Source organism: Aspergillus terreus, genomic scaffold (genome assembly GCF_000149615.1).
Source record: "Aspergillus terreus NIH2624 scaffold_3 genomic scaffold, whole genome shotgun sequence".
In the NCBI taxonomy this organism is placed as follows: Eukaryota; Fungi; Ascomycota; class Eurotiomycetes; order Eurotiales; family Aspergillaceae; genus Aspergillus; species Aspergillus terreus.
In genome coordinates, this window is record NT_165926.1 from 1,716,893 (window position 1) to 1,735,244 (window position 18,352).

Sequence of the window (18,352 nt, forward strand, 5' to 3'; positions counted from 1 at the left end):
GCCCGGCGTGCTTTCTGCGACGGCGCATGAACAACCAAAGTAGGAGCAGGATGAGGATGACGACGACCACGACGGCGATGACAATGCCTGCGATTGCGCCGCCGCTCAGGCTCGACCCCGAGTCCGGCTTGTTGGTCGAGGTCGAGCTCGCTGTGCTGGTCGAGGTGGCCGCCGCCCCTGTCGTGCAGGAGAACGACGAGCCGCTGAAGACGCTCCGTCCGCTATTATTGTCGTCGCCGTCAGACGACTGGAGACTGCCGCAGGAGAAGCTTCCGGTGCTGCGGATGCTGGTCTGTCCATTGACTTGACGGATTTTGGAGAACGACAGCCTGTAAGCGTAATCAGCGATGGGCCCCGGGGCTTGTGTACATCAGACGAGGCGACTCACTGGTCAAAAGCCCCGTTCAAGGTGATTGCCCCGTTCACGTTTTCCAGGTCGTTGAGAGCAAAGTTCTTCAGATTGTTGTTGCCCTCGACGCGCAAATCGCCTCCGAGATTCGATAGCCCGCTCATCGACACATCGTTCAAGTTGGTGTTATCCTTGATTGTTATCGGGCCCGAGACGCTTTCCAGGTCATTTGCGCGCAGCGCATTGAGGTTCGATGCGCCTTGGACGGTCAGGCTGCCGCGGACCTCTTCGAGGTCTTTGAGATCGATGGTGCCGGTGGCATCGCTAGACACGGTGAGGTCGCCTTTGATGGTGTCGCAGTCGGAGAGCGCATCGGCGTCGCTTTGGCTGGCGATGCTGATTTGACCGGAGCCTGGAGAATGAGTCGTCTGAGAGCCTGAAGATGGAATCGGGCGGGATGGGTATACATACACTGCGCGGCGGCGCGGGCGGCCACCAACCCGATGCCCAAGAGTCGGGAGGATTTCATTCGCCTGGAGACAAATCAATTCAATGTTTGATTCTGTCGGTGGAACCCAAAATAAAAACCAAATGAATGTCTAAATTGGGACGACGAGGAGCAATGATACGATTCAATTCACACGTCCGCGTGCATGAGGAGACCCCTACGCTAAGTACTCAACCACACCTGCCTGGTCGACTCTCGGCAAGCCCAATGCGGCCATGATCCATCGCGAGACCCTGTGGCGGAGTATGCCGGGCGAGCCAACTAGTCTAGCCGCTTCCCTGGGTTGTGCTGGGGGGAGGATGTTGATCGTCGGGGTAATCAAACTGCTCTTGGTAGGGCTTCTCGTTCTCTTCCACCGGGATCTGAGCTTAGGCAGCAAAATCTCCGCCAGAATGATGCCAGCAGGAGAAGCAGAGCACTCGGAGCTCTTGATGGATGGCTGCTAGACTATACAGTGACTGGATAATTGCTGGCCGGTGGTGATGGTCGATGTGATGGAAGGAATCTCTCCGCCAACGCGACTCCACTTGGCTGTCTCGGCAATGCGATACCCCTCCGTCCATCAGGCCGTCAATCCAACCATGAGGCAGTATCTAAGTATAGCAGGCGCAGGCATCCATCATCGTCAAGGGCTCGGAGTTCTCGAAAGGGTTCTCCCCCTGTGGGGAGACACTGCCTCGTTTCTGCCATTACTCCGAAGGGACTTGTTTCATTTATAGACATGTTGTTGCCTGGAAGGAATCATCCTGCCGGCGAGTCATACTGGCAGCACCGGTAGTATTCTAGAAATCCCCTTACTCCTAGTCAGTCAGCAGTTTCTTTCTTCCTGGAAGAATATTCCAAACCAAGACCGCATCTCACTACAGGGCACTCGGACGAGAATGACAATTCCTCCAGTTGATGCACAACTGACTCGTGGAAATCTCGGCGTTACCGAATGTAGTACAATCATCGTGTTATGCCTGTTGGATGGTCAGTTCTCTGTAAAGGTAATACCACAGAAATAGCAGTACTAAGGTATCGCCCGATGAAGACTGTTATACACAAAACTACCTAGCTGATCTTTATTTGTCCCTATAACATAGGCACGCCGCAAGCAATTCCTTGGCGTCTGGTGCCATGCTCAACTCTATCGGGCATTATGTCCTGTTCTGAACTGGAACGATGTATCAAGAGCAAGCAAGATACACTGATGGATGCACAAGCCACAGCTCGGGTGATTCGCTAGAACCAGGGCCTAGCAACCTTAGTAGATAAATTCATGCGTACAAACTATTGAGATGTATATGAGTATTGCAATGGTCCTGCTTATCAATGCAGTCCAAGACACCCTCGCCGGCGTACTGAGCCTCCTCCCAAACTTGACCCGTGATTCCTCAATACCATACTCCTCACCAATGTCCTTCCTGGAAGCCTCAGAGTCTTTCAGTGTGTATGCGGCATTGTGGATAGAATCATCCTCCAGGGTAATTAGGCAGAGACGCCATCCATTCATCTACCATACTATCCAGATCCTCGCCCAACGCAATCTGCCCCGTCTCCTTGTCAATGAACCTCAGGTTCTCTTTTGGACACGGCCAATAGACATATTCCCAGGCGTCGTGCCATGCCATCAGGCCATCTTCACAGATGACATGGATTTCCTCCACATTAGGATACAATTCCAGCTCGCCAGATTGAAAGTGAAAAAAGGATTCATCATTCTCGCGCTCAAACCTAAGCCAGTATGCCCGATTGAGATCATGTCCGTCTCAAAGTTCACCCAGACATACCGCGGCTCAGCCTCATGAGGAACTTGAAGGCCGGTTGGTACAGGCCCTGGTTTCGAACTTCATAGCAGACCTGAAGAACCGCAGGCGCCGGTGTCGACGAGGTGACATGCAGAGTCTGGCCCCATAATCCGTTGTCTTTCTTCACGCGGACCTCGACCGTCCGCGGCTCGACTGTCAGCTGCCAGATTTGAGCGCGAAGCTCGAAGGGAAGACGGGGGAACAGGTGGAAGGCGGTCATGCTGCGCGTGGCAGCGATAGCGTTTCGGAGGCCTTCAGCGATGATCCTGGAAAATTGACCAGAGGTGTTGGTGGAAGATAAGCACGAGGGCAGTGCTAGTGTGGATTCCGACCAGCGTGTGTGACTCAATTGCTACTTGCAGGATGTCATGCTGAATGTAACATACTGAGGCACACCTCACTCTCCATTCTCTGACCTTGTTCATCACTACCGACCTTGGGGCATCTGGCTATGATCTTGGGAATACTGTCCATATGCAACAGCAGGAGAATGGAATACCTATATTGTGCCAGCGAAGAAGTCTGCGTTAATAACCACTAGGGTTCCCTATCCCGAAGTAACCAAATGCCGTATAGGATTTATATAAATTTGAGACAGTGGTCCTAGACTAACGTACCTCTACCTTAATCAATGATCGTGCTGCCGTACTGCCAGCAATATGGGTATCAGGCGGCAAGGTGTCGGAATGGGTACCTACATCGGCCCGATGTGCGCCATGCGAGTGAACCCACGCAGTATCGATCCTGAATCTGAGTATGATAGAATCTGCGGTTGCAGTAGTGTCTGTTTTGCACAATTATAAGTTGAAATAATGAGAAACAGATCGCTGCGGATTGCAAACGAATCTGAGAAGGGACGCAAAGTATTGAGCTTCTTGAACACCCCTCCTGGATATACTCAACCTCTTGTCCGCCAGATAGACTGCCGAGTCAACGGTGATATGCAAGCATTACACACGAGTCAGAAATCAATGCATGAACAGCAGGCCAACCTGGCCTATACCTGATCCCTGCCAAAGATTAACAACTTTTTCACTTTTATGGAAAGATGTGCTGAGCTTCGGAATAGAGTACTCAGACTTTCGCACCCAAGACCATATCCTCCTCTCGCTCCCTGGGATTGAAAAGAAGGGTAATTTTACTGTCCGACAAGCGGTCCCAAGTTCTTGTTAAACGGGACTGCTCAAGCTCATGAAGGTATCAAGAGGGTCCCCGTTGGACGGGTTCAGCAAAGTCAGAATGATCAACAGCTTCTATCGAACTGTTTCTCAAACTCATACCTCTTTAAAACATCCGGAGCAGTCCACTGCGCTGCAAGGCCGCGACTTACAAGAAGTTGACAAGGCATTAAAATTGGAGGTTCTCGTGCACTAGGACTATCGTCTTGATACCACACACAACCACGTCGTCCCCGTTACCTACACTCACTCCATATCGTCTTACACTATCGCCAATAGATCGACTCTTGTTGGTGGTGGAGATTCTGCGATCGCCGGACAGACGCCGATCCAGATTGAGATTGGACCGCGTTGGGATGAAAAGTTGATAGCTCATATGCAGGAGGACGACTAGGATCATCCCGGGTAACCGGACCAACTGGAAATGAATCAAGGGGTGAACTGTTCTCTCCGTCAGGAGATGCAGGGTAATGCTGACGGTCGAGGCCCGATTCAGTGAATGATGGTGGATGGAGTCGCTGCCAGACACCAACCTATTGTTTGGCATCAAGACCCATCCCACGCCTCAGGATTGTTTAGGATTGTCTCTGTTACAGTGTTAGCAAGCAGTGAGGCTTACCAGCAGTGGCTCCTGCTGTCTTCTCACATACAGAGTACCTACTACCCTCAATGCACCCTGCAATCTCGGCCATCCCGTAGCAAGGCATCCCTTTCTCCGACTTCAACAATGCAACTGGCCTCTGCCATCCATATGGACCGCTCTCGACGAGCAGCTGAACGCAGGGCTGAGGCTCCACCAGAACAAAACCCTTCGCCTCTGGTCTCTGGTGGCTGTCCTGAGATCTGGCGGTGTAACCTGGCCAGCCTGACGGTGCGTATTGACTGTACTGTCTGGCTCCCATGTCTCTATCCGTATCGCTCTGCTCGGGCATAGAATGGGGTCGTAACACCCCGATGGCTGGATGCATCGAGTTCCGTGAGATCCTTTCGTCGGTTGTTGTTACGGGTGTGAGAGTGGAAAAGCAAATAATGTCATCTTATACCCAAATCCGAGCATTGTTCCCTGGGCTAGAATCGGACGCATGACATATCAGGCCGCTCCACCGCTGCGTCCATCACGGCAGAGGCAAATTGACACATCCCAGCATCGGCATTCCATACAGCCTGCTGCAGACGCGGTGGAATCATTCGTCAGCCAGCCCAGCTGTGGCGGTGGTGCTATTCCGGTCGCTCTGGCTCTCCCACCTTCGGCCGTTCACGATACTTCTGCCGTCGTCTGGGGATCTCTCGCCCGGCTCGTCGCCTTCGGTGGGACTGAATCTCGCCAAATGTACGATGTAGATCGATTTCGATCAGTTCGATCCTAGTTCGTGTTGCCCTTGCCGTTGGGAGCGTCCTCCAAAGTCCGCTTTGGGAATCCATTCTCTGCAATCGACGCACTTGTGTGGATCTCGCGACCGTGTCCCTGGAGATATTAAGGAGAGAAATTTCCATGACAGTCACGAGTCACGGATATTTCTGTCTATTACAGTCCGAGACTTGCCAGGTAAGCTGACATTGAGGCCGCCGTTGAATCCCAGCTGCCCCATGCCTGCCTAAGCTGACCTGACCATCTCAGCCCTAACTCCGCCAGCAATTCCAGAGCCATATCATCCGCCGTCACCTCCCACGAATCGCCCAGCTGCCTTCTGCACACCATGCCGTCTCCGACGAAGGGTCGAGCATCAAGGCCCCGCGGCTCGGAGGAGGAATTCGTCCTCTTCCTCCAGGGGGTGAGTCCATCGAGATCGATCACCCGCAGTATGCCCCGTCTGACATGCGACGACAGATCCCAGCGCATTGTCGCTGGCAGGAACTCAAGGATCTGGTGCGCCAGACGGCCCTACACATTCGCCAGGCCGTCGTCTACGACGACCACCACGGCTTTCCCACGGGGCTGGGCCAGATCATCGTAAAGAACGAGGACGAAGCCTGGCGGACCTACCGTGCGTGTCCTCGACATCTCCCCCAGAAACAGCCTACTGACAAGACCATGCATGGTTAGACCGTCTCTCCACCAACGGCTGGGAAGGCCAGAGTCTCGTCGTTACGCTGGCTCGCACCAGCGCTCCCACCTGTCCCATCGCCGGTCCAACCAAAAGCCCTACACCCTGCGTCGTCTCGCCAACCTACGTCGCCAACTACTCCACGCCGCCCCAGGTGCCGCAGTCTATGGCCGTACCGCCGTCGCCCATCTCCCCAGAGTATGCCTCCCACCATCCTCGCCAGCCTCGTTTCCCATCCGCTGACAGCCTTAGACCCGTCATCCCCTCCAGCACCACCTACCACGGCCCCGAATACGGCCCCCTACTGAGCCCCATGGGCCTACCCCAGGCCTTCATCCCCGTCTTCCCCGACCCGCTCGTCTGCCAGATCCCTCCCAGCGCAGGCACAACCACGCCCGCACCCCCCAGCCCCATGTACGCTCCCTACGCCATGGGCATGTACCACCACCCACGTCGCGCCCACCACCCAAAGTCCACATACACCTACTACGCAGCTCCCCTGCCCTACGCCCCAGCTGCAACAACAACAACAACAACAGCAGCGTCCGCCACCCGCCCGCCCCACCGCCGCACCCTCTTCATCCAGAACCTCAGCCCCGCCACCACGCCCAGGGCCCTGCGCAGCCTGCTCTCCGACGCCGGCACCATCGACCACTGCGAGATGCCCGCCGACCGCGACTCCGCCCGCTGCAAGGGCTTTGCGCGCGTGAGCTTCCGCACCGGCGACGAGGCCAAGCGCGCCGTCGCCCTCTTCAACAACGCCGTGTTTCTGGGCTCGAAGATCCGCGTCAAGATCGACCGTAGTATCCAGGTTGCGTATACGCCGGCCGTTGGCGGGCCGCCCCAGGAGGGCGCACCGGTGCATACGCCGCCGTTGTCGGGGGCGGCGAGTGCTGCGTCTTCGGATGTGGAGGACGCGCGCGCGAGTCGGCCGTCGTTGCCGAAGAAGAAGCCCGTGGATCGGTGCGGGCCGTTGGTTGTCAATGGGTCGGGGGTTGGGCCGAGGGCGGTGGTGACTTGATTGGGTGTTGGAGGTGAAAAGTGTTTGGTTTTTTTGTGATTTACTACGGTTCTGTTGAGTAGTGTCTGGGCGTACTGGTAGATGTGGGTGGTAGGTTAATATCAACCATTGTTGTAGAGGTGACATGTGCATCAAGTAAGGTCATATTCGTATAGGTACGTGCATACATCATCGCTCTCATGTAGTCATCCAGCAGTCATCACAAACGCCATAGCCCCTTCGTAAGTCCCATGCAGAAATAGAAATCAAATAAGTAAATAATACACACCGTCAGTCCATCGCAAGTTAACTCTATTTGGCATGCTCGATCAACTCGGCATACAGTGGTTCGGGGATCTTCCGCACAATCAGCACGGTAAGCGCGATGATCTCCTTGGCGTCGAGCGGTGGGAAGGATCGCAGGATCTTGTTGGGGCTGGAGAGATGTCAGAATGATATGTCATAGACCAGGAGGATGTATCATTTTCCGCACGAGAAAAAAAGAAAAACATACCTGGGGCTTTCCAGAATCGTATCCCTCATCCGGATAAGCTGCGCCACAATACACAAGATGTTCAGGTGCGGCCCATACGCAAAGAGAAAGTCCCACAGATGCAATACCTCGGGCAAGGGCGGCGTACACGCGCACATGGTCAAGACCGACGGGAACGCGTACAGCTCTGCCTGCATGCCCTTGGAAAACAGGTACGCGGCCAGCTTCGGCTCGACGATCTCCAGACACCGGTCGACCAGTCGCAGTCCGCGGTGCACCCCGTCCATCGCGCCGCGGATGTACCCGGGGCACTCGCGGGTGATGAACGAGTGGAACAGGGCAAAGGCCTCGACTTCGCTGCGGGCGGCGTAGAGGAACGGCGCGCAGAGCACGTTCATGCCCTGCACGTAGATCGCCGAGTCGCTCGTGATGTTATTGCTGCTGTTGTAGCTGCGGCTGCTGCTGGGCGTGGGTCGGTCTTCGACCTCCTCGGCGATGCTGGGAGGCGTGTTGATCAGGAGCTCCATCTCCCGTCGTCGAGACGAGGACGGACGCGACTTGGGTCGGTGTTTCGTCTTGGCGTCGTGGATTTTCCAGGCGATCGCGTTGAGCAGCCGGATCAGGCTGGCTTCGGTGACGCGACGCTTGAACAGCGGGTCGGTTGCCAGGGTGCGGAACGTGTCGTTGCGAATCTTCGTGTACGCCGGCGAGCGGCCGCGGTGGATGAGGGAGAGGTAGTCGTCCGTAGGAACGGGGGGTATGTCCAGGAGGACCAGCCACAGGTATATGCGATATGCGGACTAGCCGGGCGCGAGTTAGTAGAGTCCTTCGGTTTAAATAAAGGAAAAGGTTCAAACACTCACCATTCCGTCTCCGTCAGCGTCCACCCTAGTTGAGAGGACCAAATATCGCAGCTCCTGCAGGCCCTCCGCCGCATCTCCGTGCTGCGGGCCGTCACGCAACAGGGACTCCAAGATCGATCGTTTAACGCCGACGCCGGAGCCCGTCTTCCTCGCTGACCGTCCCCGGGTTATCATCGTGGGAGCCTCGCGAGACCCGGCATCACTGTTTGATCGCGCGCGCCGATGCGTGCGCAGCCGCACGGGCGAATCCAGCTGGGCATGGTGGGTGAGCTCATCGGGTCCGGCCGACGAGCGGGCGGTCGATGGGTGCGACGGCGGGGGACTCAAGATCGCAGCGGAAGGATTCGACGAGAGAACTTGGTGGGACTGGATCTTGCGCAGGGTTCGCATGGTCCGGGGCGACGGCGAGCTGGCCAGGGCGGCCAGATTCAGCTGGGCTTGGGTGGGATGCGAGGCGGACATGGCGAAGGTTTAGCGTATGCAGATGGCGTATGTAGATTAGGAACAAACCATCTTCCTGGTCCCGAATTGACGGAGGACGAAGAGCAAGATCACGAAGGACCAGGGAGAGGGTTTGTCAGGGGATTACTCCTCGTTGCGATGGCTGGTCGTTGTGGAATGCGGGGACGCGTGAAGGGAGTTCGCGAGAGGAAAAAGTGGTGGTTGAAGGAGGAGGAGGAGGTTAATTTAGTGCTCCCGTCGCTAGTTAGTCCGTTGGCAGAGTTGCTATGGTGCTGGTGGAGCATCCAGCAACTAGTCGCAGTAGAAGTTGTAGTAGTGGCTCTCTCTGTACTATATTATCATGTCTTTTATTGATGTGGATATCCAATAAGTACGTGTAGATGTGATAGCACATTTAGCCTCCCTAAATAATTCCCGCAATACCACACATCATCCCTCCATGCAGCTTCCAGAGCCGGATGGATAGATGGATGCAGCAACACCAATCCGAAACGCCACAACCCCAGAGGATCCAGCTAACTAGTTACCTGGGTAGCTCATCAATTCTCTCGTCGTCCATTACCCGTTCCATTCTCACTCCCTCCCATAATCCCTTCGACAAACTCCTGGTATCGGAATACCTCGCCTCGTTTGCCTGCACCCGTCATCTTCGCGGGTCGTCCACCAAACACCCGTCGGCCTGTGTATCCACCGAGGACCTCATTAATCTCTCGTTCGGACAGTGTATGTCCACCCTCATCAGGCGCTGTGTGCAGCAGCGCATCTCGCAGCTCGGCCACGTCGATCTGACCACTATCGTCCTCGTCGAACGCAGCCAGAGCGTTCATCAACTCTTGGCGAGAAGAGAGAGGGGCTAGGAGTTCGGATAGGATGCTCAGGAAGGTAGGGAAATTGATGGTCTGGGAAGGCCCCGGAGGGAAGAATCGCGATAACGTCGAGGGGTCCTGGCCTGGAACATAGAATCAGTATTAGGTCGAGATGGTCAAAGAACCGGGGACCTTACCAATATTTACCAGCGCATCAGCAACATCCTCCTTGTTCACCGACCCGTCATTGTCCCGATCCAGAACTTGAAATGCCTCGCGGATCTCTCGTAGTTGGGCCGGGGACAATTTTGCGGCTGCATCGGTCGACGTCGCCATCATTGCTCCTCTTGTTTGCCCCATCATGGGCGAATGGTCCGACATATTGGCTCCCCGCGTCGGAGAGGGAGGGATCTCCTTGGTGAATCGCGGTTGGGGTACCGGCTCGCGGGGTTTGTTGACAGCCGCATCATCGTCCTCTTCGATCGTATATGACTGGTTGAGCTTGCTGGGGGATACAACGGGGGTATATCCCCGACTGGGGGAGCTTCCGGGGGTTGTCGGCCGGATATTCGAGGGCGGGGAATTGGGAGTTGAAGGTCGACGAAAGGGAGAAGCACGGGGGGAGCCGAAGGACAACGGCGACGGTTTGAAGGGGGTGTTGGAGACCTGGAGGGGTTAGATGACAGCCGATGTAATAGAGACCTGACGTACCATGATTCCGAGAGCGATGCCACCTGGAAGCAGTAAAAGATCAATGATGAGGAAACAATGGATGCAAGTACAAGAGTAACTATGCAGAAGTAAGCAGATTGCCGCATAGGGAAAAAGGCGGTCGGACAAACAAACAAAACCAACCCGGGATCAACAGTCGGCCCGAAGCACGTGCGGGGATCTTTTCTCCGCCTTCGATGGTTGCTTTCGCTTCTACAAAACATTCTCGAAGAATGCCTCGGACGGCATTCCCCATGAACATTCTCCCGCCTGCAGAATTCCTCGCGGGGAAGCTTATTGTGCGCTCCTCGTCCGACGTCTGTCTATCAAGGACTCTCGATCCAACATCCATATCAACCACAACATGATAATAATGGTTCCCCGCTGTGGAGATCACCATCGCTGGTTCCGTACTACCACTTTGGGTTTAGCTCCATCCGGCCGCTTTCTCTCCCTCCTTAATTCTCTCGCCCCTGACGGATCCCGCATCGACGGACGGTCCCGTTCGTGCTTCATGTCCTTTGTTATTATTATTCTTCTCCAGCCGCCATTCTTCCGACCTCCCCTCCTGGACCGACCATGATCCAGCCCGTCTGCAGTCTGCATGGAACGATGCATCTACGCCTCTAGCTCTTTCGTTCCGTATAATTTCTGCGTCCTTATATAATCCCCCATCTGGCGGTCACTCTCCCGCTCTCGAACCGATACTCCCCTCCGCCAAGTGCTCCGCCTGCCACACACTGCACCATGTCCCTCAGTCTTCCTTTCCGACCGTCGGACGATACGTCCAATCTCTCCAAATCCAGCAGTCTTCCCCGATTGTCTCCCTCACCCTCCTTCGTCCACAATCGCTCCCCTAGCAGCTCCCACGTGTCCGTGCGTCGTCGCTCCATCGAACAGATCACGGGCTCCAAACGCCGTCGACACAAGTCGCAATACCCTCGAGACTCTCCCGAACGCCATGTCGAATACATCCTCGTCGCCTCCTTCCATATCGATCGGGGTCCGATCATGGAACATCAGTACCCCGCTCCCATCAGCGGTGACGAAAGCATGCTGGCCGAGCTCATGCTTCCGGACCAGACGCATGTTCGCAGTCAGGATTGGACTATCTTCTTTTTGCACAAAGACACCAGTGGCGAGGATGAAGATGACGAGTCTGTCAGAGGCAAGAAGAAGAAGAAAAAGCGAGCCGAAGTATCCTCGGACGGTGAGGACCCCGAGGGCAATCCGGAGGATGACGATGGAGAGGGTTTGAGCGAGGAGAGCAGTGATGACGAGGACGAGGGAGGAGAGGGTCCGCCATTGATGTACGTGTTGAATCTGGTCAACACCAAACAAGATAACACGGTCAAACGGTATGTCTTCCGCAACCCAGACAGGATGTTGTAACTGACCAACTCAGGGGAGCAGTGGTTAAGGCCATGGCGATCTGTACACGACATTCTTTCCTTCATATATATAAAGTGGGTTCTTCCTTTTTCGACGAAACGGACGATGCTGACCAACAATGATAGCCTTTGCTGCTCTTGGCTCTCGAAGATTACTTCAAGTCACCCTATCCGGAAACCCTCGCGTCCCTATACGAGGCTGTCAACGCCATGGACCTATCATTACTACCGAAGTTGTCGCTCCTGGAACGTCAGATTCTCCAGGCGAGTAACAGCAAAGACATGTTTATTGAGAAGTTCGAGCAAATGATCCAGCAACGGATGGCGGATGAGGGGGAACCGACGGACCAGGAGTGCCCACCGTCCCCGAAGAAGGCAGCTCCTCGATATTTCCTGCCCCGAGACACCCACGAGTTCGAATCGCGGGTTGTGTATCATGATATCCCCATCCCGGTGAAAGTGCCCACCGTAATATGGCCGGAAGTCGTGGGCGACTTTTCCCTCATCAAACTTATTCAGATCTTCTCGGGGCCCCATGCAGCCTCACCACAGGCCTTCCCCATCCATCCCCACCTGACCACTAGCGGACCTTATACGCACCCCATCATCGTCCTCATCAATGCGATGCTGACGCAGAAGCGAGTCGTGTTTCTGGGTCACAATCGGCCGTCGGGTGAGGTCGCGGAGGCGGTTCTTGCTGCTTGCGCACTGGCGTCGGGCGGTATTCTGCGTGGTTTCACCCGTCATGCCTTCCCGTACACTGACTTGACGAAAATTGATGACCTTCTGAAAGTTCCCGGTTTCATCGCGGGCGTGACCAATCCCACGTTTGCCAACCATCCAGAGTGGTGGGATCTTCTTTGTGACCTTCCTACCGGTCGCATCAAGATCAGTAGTCATATCGAACCGGCGCCCGTGACTGAAGGATTTCTGTTCTTCCAACAACAGAACGCATTGAATCATGGTCACCATTCACATGCGAACTCGGACCCCACCGGAGACAACCTGTTCATGGAGGATGTCCAGCGCAGCATCGCCAACCGGTACGGTGAGAACGCCATCCGAGCCAAATGCCGTGCCTACATCACCAAATTCACGCGCGTCGCGGCTGCGTTTGAGGAGACCGTGTACGGGGCGTCCAATCTCTACATCATCGGGCCCAATGAGGAACTGTCGCCGGAGAGTCCAAGCGGCCTCCAAGCCGACCCTCTTGATCCAACCACACTCCGCGGGCACGGATACGTCTGGCCGGATGAAGCCACCAAGCAACGAGAGTTGATGGCCTCCGTCTCCAGAATTGAAGGCTGGCGCACGACGCGCTCCTACTATTCATTTATCCAGGACATCGCCACGATGTACTACCCATCCCGACCCATTCAAAAACCCGACCTTCACCATCATCACGACCGCTTACGAAATCTGAAGCTCTCACCCGCCGAGGCGGGGGCCATTTACCAGGCGATTTCTCACGCAGTCAAGGACTACGCCGGAATCTGCCAACTGTTGACAGTTACGCCCGAGAACCAAGCTGGCCTATTCTACCTCAGCATGGGCCTCTTCCACCCGGATCAGACCGTGCGTGAAGCGACCGTGGACCTTCTCGAACGAATAGCCATCCACCCGGCTGGGCGACACTTCTGGGCACAGCTGAGCCGATTCGTGAAGCTGGCGTACTTTCGCGTCAAACGCGAGCGAGATGCGGTACATAGCCCTGTGGGGAGTCCTGGGGCCGCACTGGGCGAATCATCCCAGAGCCTGGTGGGCGTGGCGATGGGAACTGGATCGAGGACAAGTTAGGTTCGTCTTTGTTTATGTTGATTTTGGACAAACTCCTGCCATATTTAGATGCAGGTATCATGATGACGACAGATAGCATTATATTCATGAGCATGTATTGTTGGCGATGCTTAAAAATAAATGAGCCGTGTCCAACGGGACATTATATACCACCTATCTCTTTGGATTGGTAAAGCAATCACTTCTGGACGATAAACCGACAAAGGATACACATAAGAGGCAAAAACAAAACAAACTTCCGATAACGGGAATCGAACCCGTGGCTGCCGTGTGAAAGACGGCGATGTTAGCCACTACACCATATCGGATCACCAGGGTGGAGCCGCTCCAGTTTAGGGTCTGACTGTCTAGAGCTAGGGTGCGCGTATGTATCCACTTCCAACAGACGCAAGTCACAGAATATATATATCCACTTACCTGCCTGTATGCAAACTCCGCTCATACTCAGGCCTGCACGATGGGAGGCCACACGTAGCGACCCTGCGCTGGACGGCCATCCACATCAAAGAACTCACCTCGTTCGTCCCACTGCTCCCACCAGTCTTTGGGCACAGGGCCCAGTACGTCGATATGCTGAGAAGCCAACTCCTCTGCCGAGGAATATTCACCGCTGAAGATAGCCTTCATACCAAGGATCTCCCAGATAGACGTAGCAAGACTCCAAATGTCGGCCGAGAATGAGAGGGGCGCCTTTGGCTGGAAGAGCGCTTCGGGTGGCCGGGAGGCTAGCGGCGTGTGACAATCTTCGCTTCTTCGAGGGTTGTCGGTTGGGTTGAATGGTTCGCCAAAATCGCTCAGCAGCACACGAGCATCGGTGAGGATAAATTCTTCCGCCGCTTTCCCAAGGGACAGCGGGAGGACGGCTCTTGCTGGGATGTTGGAAGGGAAGCGGCTTTCCATCTCTGTGTGTGATTTGGATAGTCTCGGGCTCGCCGTAGGTCTTGTAAAATTGTTCAATTGAGAGATGGTCGAGTGGAGATCGCAGTTGAACCAGGATATTGCGAAGATGCACATCTGATTAGGCCAGATCCAGGTTAGCAATGGATAATTGGCTGGCGGATTCTACATGTGGTGACAGACCTCCATGAACATAGCCTTGTGAATGCGTGTATGCAATAGCCAGAGTCAGGTGATAGGCCAGGGCACGGGTGACTTCATGAGGAAAGAGGTGGCAGAAGGAGACATCTCTCAGACTGCATTGTGCAGGAGGCATGGTGTAGCATTGGTGTGTTCCGTTCGGGCCACTGGTTTCAAATTCGTCCAGAGGGAGAGATACTGCATCGCGACCTGGATGCTCACCAGATGAGGCGTGCTGCTGGGCAAGTGCTTGTAAAACTTTTGTCTCATTAGAAAATGCACCGGCAATGCCGACTTTAACAGCCACATAGCGCTTGGAGAAAGCGTCATGGGCAAGCCAAACGGTCGAATAACCCCCATAGGCCAGCTTATCGACTGTGCAGTACATCGCCAATCATGATGGGATGATACCCGCCTGGCTTGTATTTTTCAAGGGTCTCTGTACCGTCGATCCAGTTGTACTCGAAGCGACGTCCCTCACGGGCATTCTCACACGGTGATTTTGTCAGCGAGGAATAGCATGACCTGTTTTGATGAATTATTGAAGACCGGTGAGAATGTGAGACGGCAGTCGAGAGGTATCCTGGCTTCCAGGACCAGGGCTTGATCCGGAAGGTGGTCAGAGAAGAATGCGCCATGTTGAATGGGGGATGACATGGGTGTATAGTCAGTCTGCCAGTAGATTCGAGTTATGGATCATCGGGAGATGCTGAAGGGACGGAGGTGGTTCCTCTTGATTATGGTGTAGCTGCTCTTATATTTTTAAAAAGACGGATCTGATATAAGCACTCCGGTGTAGTGTAACGGCTATCATACCTGTCTTTCACACAGGAGATCGGGGTTCGATTCCCCGCACCGGAATTCCTTTTTTTTTTGGCTTTTATTATGCCATCAACTCTCCCTCTTAAAAAAGATTAATTTGGTCGCTGAATCCTACTATACTCTAATAATTAATCAAAAAGATCATCCATAAGGCTGCTTTTTAACTAGTGAACATTTTTGGCCAATTTAAGATTGGAGCAGGATAGGATAACAAAATAGGAAATACAATCGATACTGGCGCAACGAAGAGTGCCGATGTTGAATCCGTATCCTCGATCATCCAGGCTTGAGAACCGGATTTCCTGATCTACACATCTGCAACCAGCACCACGGGTTCACCATTCGAGGTGGTGACGCAGAGTTGCCCGTCACCATCAGCAGTATATGTTCCCGTTCCAAAGGTGTTGTTCCATGATCCACCAGGCTTCTTTGAATTGAAGCAGTACTGAGACTCAGAGCCAGATCCACTATTAGATGTGAGGACAATCAGGTCCCCACCGGCCCTGCTCCACGCGTACGCCGTATCAGCGACATACAGATGGACATGGTCGTCATCCGCAAGCCCGCCAAATGATGCCCTCGCCGCCGAGAGCCGGGATATGGCCTGATACAAGTCGGCGTCGGTGTCGAAGTTGCTGCGCCATAGGTCCTCGCGGTTTGCGGGGTCATTGCCGCCCGCGTAGCCCTGCTCCGTGCCGTAGTACACGATGGGGATGCCGCGGGCGAGAATGACATAGGCGAGGGCGTTCTTCAGCAGGGAGACGTCGTTCTTCTGGCTCAGCCAACGGGCGTTGTCGTGGTTGTCCAGGAACGTGCCGAGGGCGCTTGGGTTGGGGAACAGGGAAGTTATTTGATCGTGCATGCTGACGATGTCGGCGGAGGACCCCTGTTGCTGGTAGAATCGGTTCATGGGATAGTAGATTGCGTAGTTGAGCACAGCGTCCATACTGTTTGCGTATCCAGCAAGGTAGTTTGGGTCGCCGTCCCAGACTTCGCCGATGGTGTAGACGCCGGCGGCAGAGCAGAAGCCCGGCCAGAAGTCTTTTTCAACATGCTTGACCGTGTCGATACGCAGCCCGTCAAACTGGTATTCCTTCACCAGCCAGCTGATCCACTCCTGGAAGAGGGTCCGAATTTCGGAACTTTCTGTGTTGACATCGGGCAGGTCTGATGCGATACGGCAATCTTCAATGCTACTCTGGTCTGAGTAGTCAATTGTGCAGGATGAATGGTAAGAGCTCTCCTGGTTCAGTGGCTCGGGCTTGTTATCGCTGATGGGACTTCCCATGTGGTTGGCCACTACGTCCGCCATGACATACATTCCCTATATATTTGTAAGCCATTCAGTGCTTTTCAAGTTGGTCAATCAGAACAGACTAGACTTGCCTTCTCATGAGCAGCATTGACCAGGCTTTTGAGGTCATCAGCGGTGCCATAGTTGGAGTTGATACTATAGAGATCCTGTGCCCAATAACCATGATAACCACCCGGAGCATCTGGAGAAAGGATGGTGGTCAGCTAAACCGTGTCATCAGGAACAGTCTGAGGGATCCTGTAAACTGACTAGCTACCACGGGAGTGATCCAGATAGCATCGAACCCCATCCCCTTGATGTAGTCAAGCTTGGACTGCAAGCCTTGGAAGGTCCCGCCGCAGTAGTCTCCAAGGTTACTGCAAGCACTTCCACCAGCATCATCGCTACTGCGGGCAATGCGATCCGTCAAAGCAAAGTAAATATTGCGAGACTTCCATGCGTTGACATCCGCTGCCAATGCAGTGGACGTAAGGTGGAGGAGGAAGACTGTCAGGGCGCGGGATAGCTTCATGATTCCATCAAGCGACGAGTAAAACTGAGGGAAGAGAGCGGCAGCTGAGTGGCGGTGATTGATGGCATGTTGACAGAGGAATGGGCCTCCTTTTATACCACGCTGGCATACCATGTCCAGGCATCCCCGGAGATTCCCTCAACATAGCACATGCTTTCAGTTAGGTTCCTGCAATTGGCGGGGACTGAGGATCTCGGGGATATGGACAGAATAGCAGTTTTCGAATGTCGATCGTTGTATAGGCACAAATGGAATTGGTCATCTCGGTCTATTATCGGCTTGAAAGGCTGGGCATGTCAATCTGGATATGTTTCAGGGCCGGGCAAGCAAAGGGACTCGCCGGTGGGGTTATAGCGTGACAGCATTGAGACTGAGGGAGGAAAAGCCTCAGCTTTCTCTGTAGTCGTTCAGGAGTTGGTGAAAGAAGGCTAAGGGTCCTCCTACTCCCACAAAGCATCACTCGCTGCCATCACTCATAGTAGGATCTCGGTTGATCTCTGGGCGCCGCGCCCCCCAGATCGTGCCGAACCCCGCCACGCCAAGGACCGAGGAGGCCGGAGTAGCCCAGTACACGGCCAATCGGTAGAAGCAATTGAAATGAACACAAACATCTTGAAGAAGTGATTGACAGGGCTGCACAACGCCACAGATCATGCAATCTGCTTTGTTAGGAACATGGACTTTTCGCCTCGGCCGAATCCACATGCGCTCAGCACAAGCTTGTGTTTTAACACCTGGTCCTATTACGTATTAGCTTGGTTCATAAGGTCTAATCTCTGTCTGAAGATCTTCAAGCAAAAGGAAACAGTGACAATCACCGATGCATGAATGAGTCATGTGCGGGTGATTCTAGGGCAGTCATCTAATAAACCCTAACAAACCCTACCCTTGCTGCGTAAAGTCGTAGGAAGGAAATAGGCTAAATATCGTATTTCTAATGGCACGAGAGTGTCTGCTGTCAGAGTATGGAAGAATATCTCCTATCAGAGCTTTGCCAGGGCGCGGTATGCATAAAGGTCCGTGGACTCATGGGCGATCTCCCATATATATACCCTGACCCTGAGGTACAGTCCGGGAGGTCTCTTACTACCATATGGAGGGAGAATGTATCCGGCATTCCATGCCACGGGTTGGAATGTCCGAATAGACTCGGCATTCCAAGCTTAAATTGCAACCTGGCGAACATTTAATCTATCGTCGACTATAGCAGAGTACCCCTACTGCAAGTTCTTTG

At 54.2% G+C, this 18,352-nt stretch overlaps 8 protein-coding genes and 2 non-coding genes across 10 annotated transcripts; 3 read left to right on the plus strand and 7 right to left on the minus strand.

The window, feature by feature from the left end:
• Nucleotides 1-384: 384 nt before the first annotated feature.
• Nucleotides 385-1,074, minus strand: ATEG_02508 (putative GPI-anchored cell wall protein Pst1; the record flags this gene model as incomplete). Its single annotated transcript, XM_001211686.1, has 2 exons — nt 385-911; nt 1,038-1,074. 2 exons carry the CDS (start codon nt 1,072-1,074, stop codon nt 385-387), a joined length of 564 nt encoding a protein of 187 aa, XP_001211686.1.
• A 1,029-nt stretch (nt 1,075-2,103) lies between these two features.
• On the minus strand, nt 2,104-2,867 carry ATEG_02509 (2EXR domain-containing protein; the record flags this gene model as incomplete). Its single annotated transcript, XM_001211687.1, has 4 exons — nt 2,104-2,129; nt 2,202-2,316; nt 2,357-2,478; nt 2,630-2,867. 4 exons carry the CDS (start codon nt 2,865-2,867, stop codon nt 2,104-2,106), a joined length of 501 nt encoding a protein of 166 aa, XP_001211687.1.
• Nucleotides 2,868-5,522: 2,655 nt separating this feature from the next.
• ATEG_02510 (uncharacterized protein) lies at nt 5,523-6,891 on the plus strand (the record flags this gene model as incomplete). The annotated part of the gene is made up of 4 exons (XM_001211688.1): nt 5,523-5,597; nt 5,654-5,810; nt 5,870-6,068; nt 6,123-6,891. 4 exons carry the CDS (start codon nt 5,523-5,525, stop codon nt 6,889-6,891), a joined length of 1,200 nt encoding a protein of 399 aa, XP_001211688.1.
• Nucleotides 6,892-7,199: 308 nt separating this feature from the next.
• ATEG_02511 (TBC domain-containing protein) lies at nt 7,200-8,688 on the minus strand (the record flags this gene model as incomplete). Its single annotated transcript, XM_001211689.1, has 3 exons — nt 7,200-7,227; nt 7,385-8,163; nt 8,227-8,688. 3 exons carry the CDS (start codon nt 8,686-8,688, stop codon nt 7,200-7,202), a joined length of 1,269 nt encoding a protein of 422 aa, XP_001211689.1.
• Nucleotides 8,689-9,227: 539 nt separating this feature from the next.
• On the minus strand, nt 9,228-10,208 carry ATEG_02512 (putative calmodulin; the record flags this gene model as incomplete). The annotated part of the gene is made up of 3 exons (XM_001211690.1): nt 9,228-9,637; nt 9,692-10,160; nt 10,206-10,208. The coding sequence occupies 3 exons, from the start codon at nt 10,206-10,208 to the stop codon at nt 9,228-9,230; spliced, it is 882 nt and encodes a 293-aa protein (XP_001211690.1).
• A 744-nt stretch (nt 10,209-10,952) lies between these two features.
• Nucleotides 10,953-13,393, plus strand: ATEG_02513 (AFI1/MesA family protein; the record flags this gene model as incomplete). Its single annotated transcript, XM_001211691.1, has 3 exons — nt 10,953-11,563; nt 11,611-11,671; nt 11,723-13,393. 3 exons carry the CDS (start codon nt 10,953-10,955, stop codon nt 13,391-13,393), a joined length of 2,343 nt encoding a protein of 780 aa, XP_001211691.1.
• A 236-nt stretch (nt 13,394-13,629) lies between these two features.
• Nucleotides 13,630-13,701, minus strand: ATEG_10455. Its single transcript has one exon. It is a non-coding gene; the product is annotated as a tRNA-Glu (tRNA).
• Nucleotides 13,702-13,997: 296 nt separating this feature from the next.
• Nucleotides 13,998-14,606, minus strand: ATEG_02514 (uncharacterized protein; the record flags this gene model as incomplete). Its single annotated transcript, XM_001211692.1, has 2 exons — nt 13,998-14,407; nt 14,474-14,606. 2 exons carry the CDS (start codon nt 14,604-14,606, stop codon nt 13,998-14,000), a joined length of 543 nt encoding a protein of 180 aa, XP_001211692.1.
• Nucleotides 14,607-15,259: 653 nt separating this feature from the next.
• Nucleotides 15,260-15,331, plus strand: ATEG_10444. The gene has a single exon. It is a non-coding gene; the product is annotated as a tRNA-Glu (tRNA).
• A 268-nt stretch (nt 15,332-15,599) lies between these two features.
• On the minus strand, nt 15,600-17,118 carry ATEG_02515 (uncharacterized protein; the record flags this gene model as incomplete). Its single annotated transcript, XM_001211693.1, has 3 exons — nt 15,600-16,616; nt 16,670-16,810; nt 16,864-17,118. The coding sequence occupies 3 exons, from the start codon at nt 17,116-17,118 to the stop codon at nt 15,600-15,602; spliced, it is 1,413 nt and encodes a 470-aa protein (XP_001211693.1).
• Nucleotides 17,119-18,352: the final 1,234 nt, after the last annotated feature.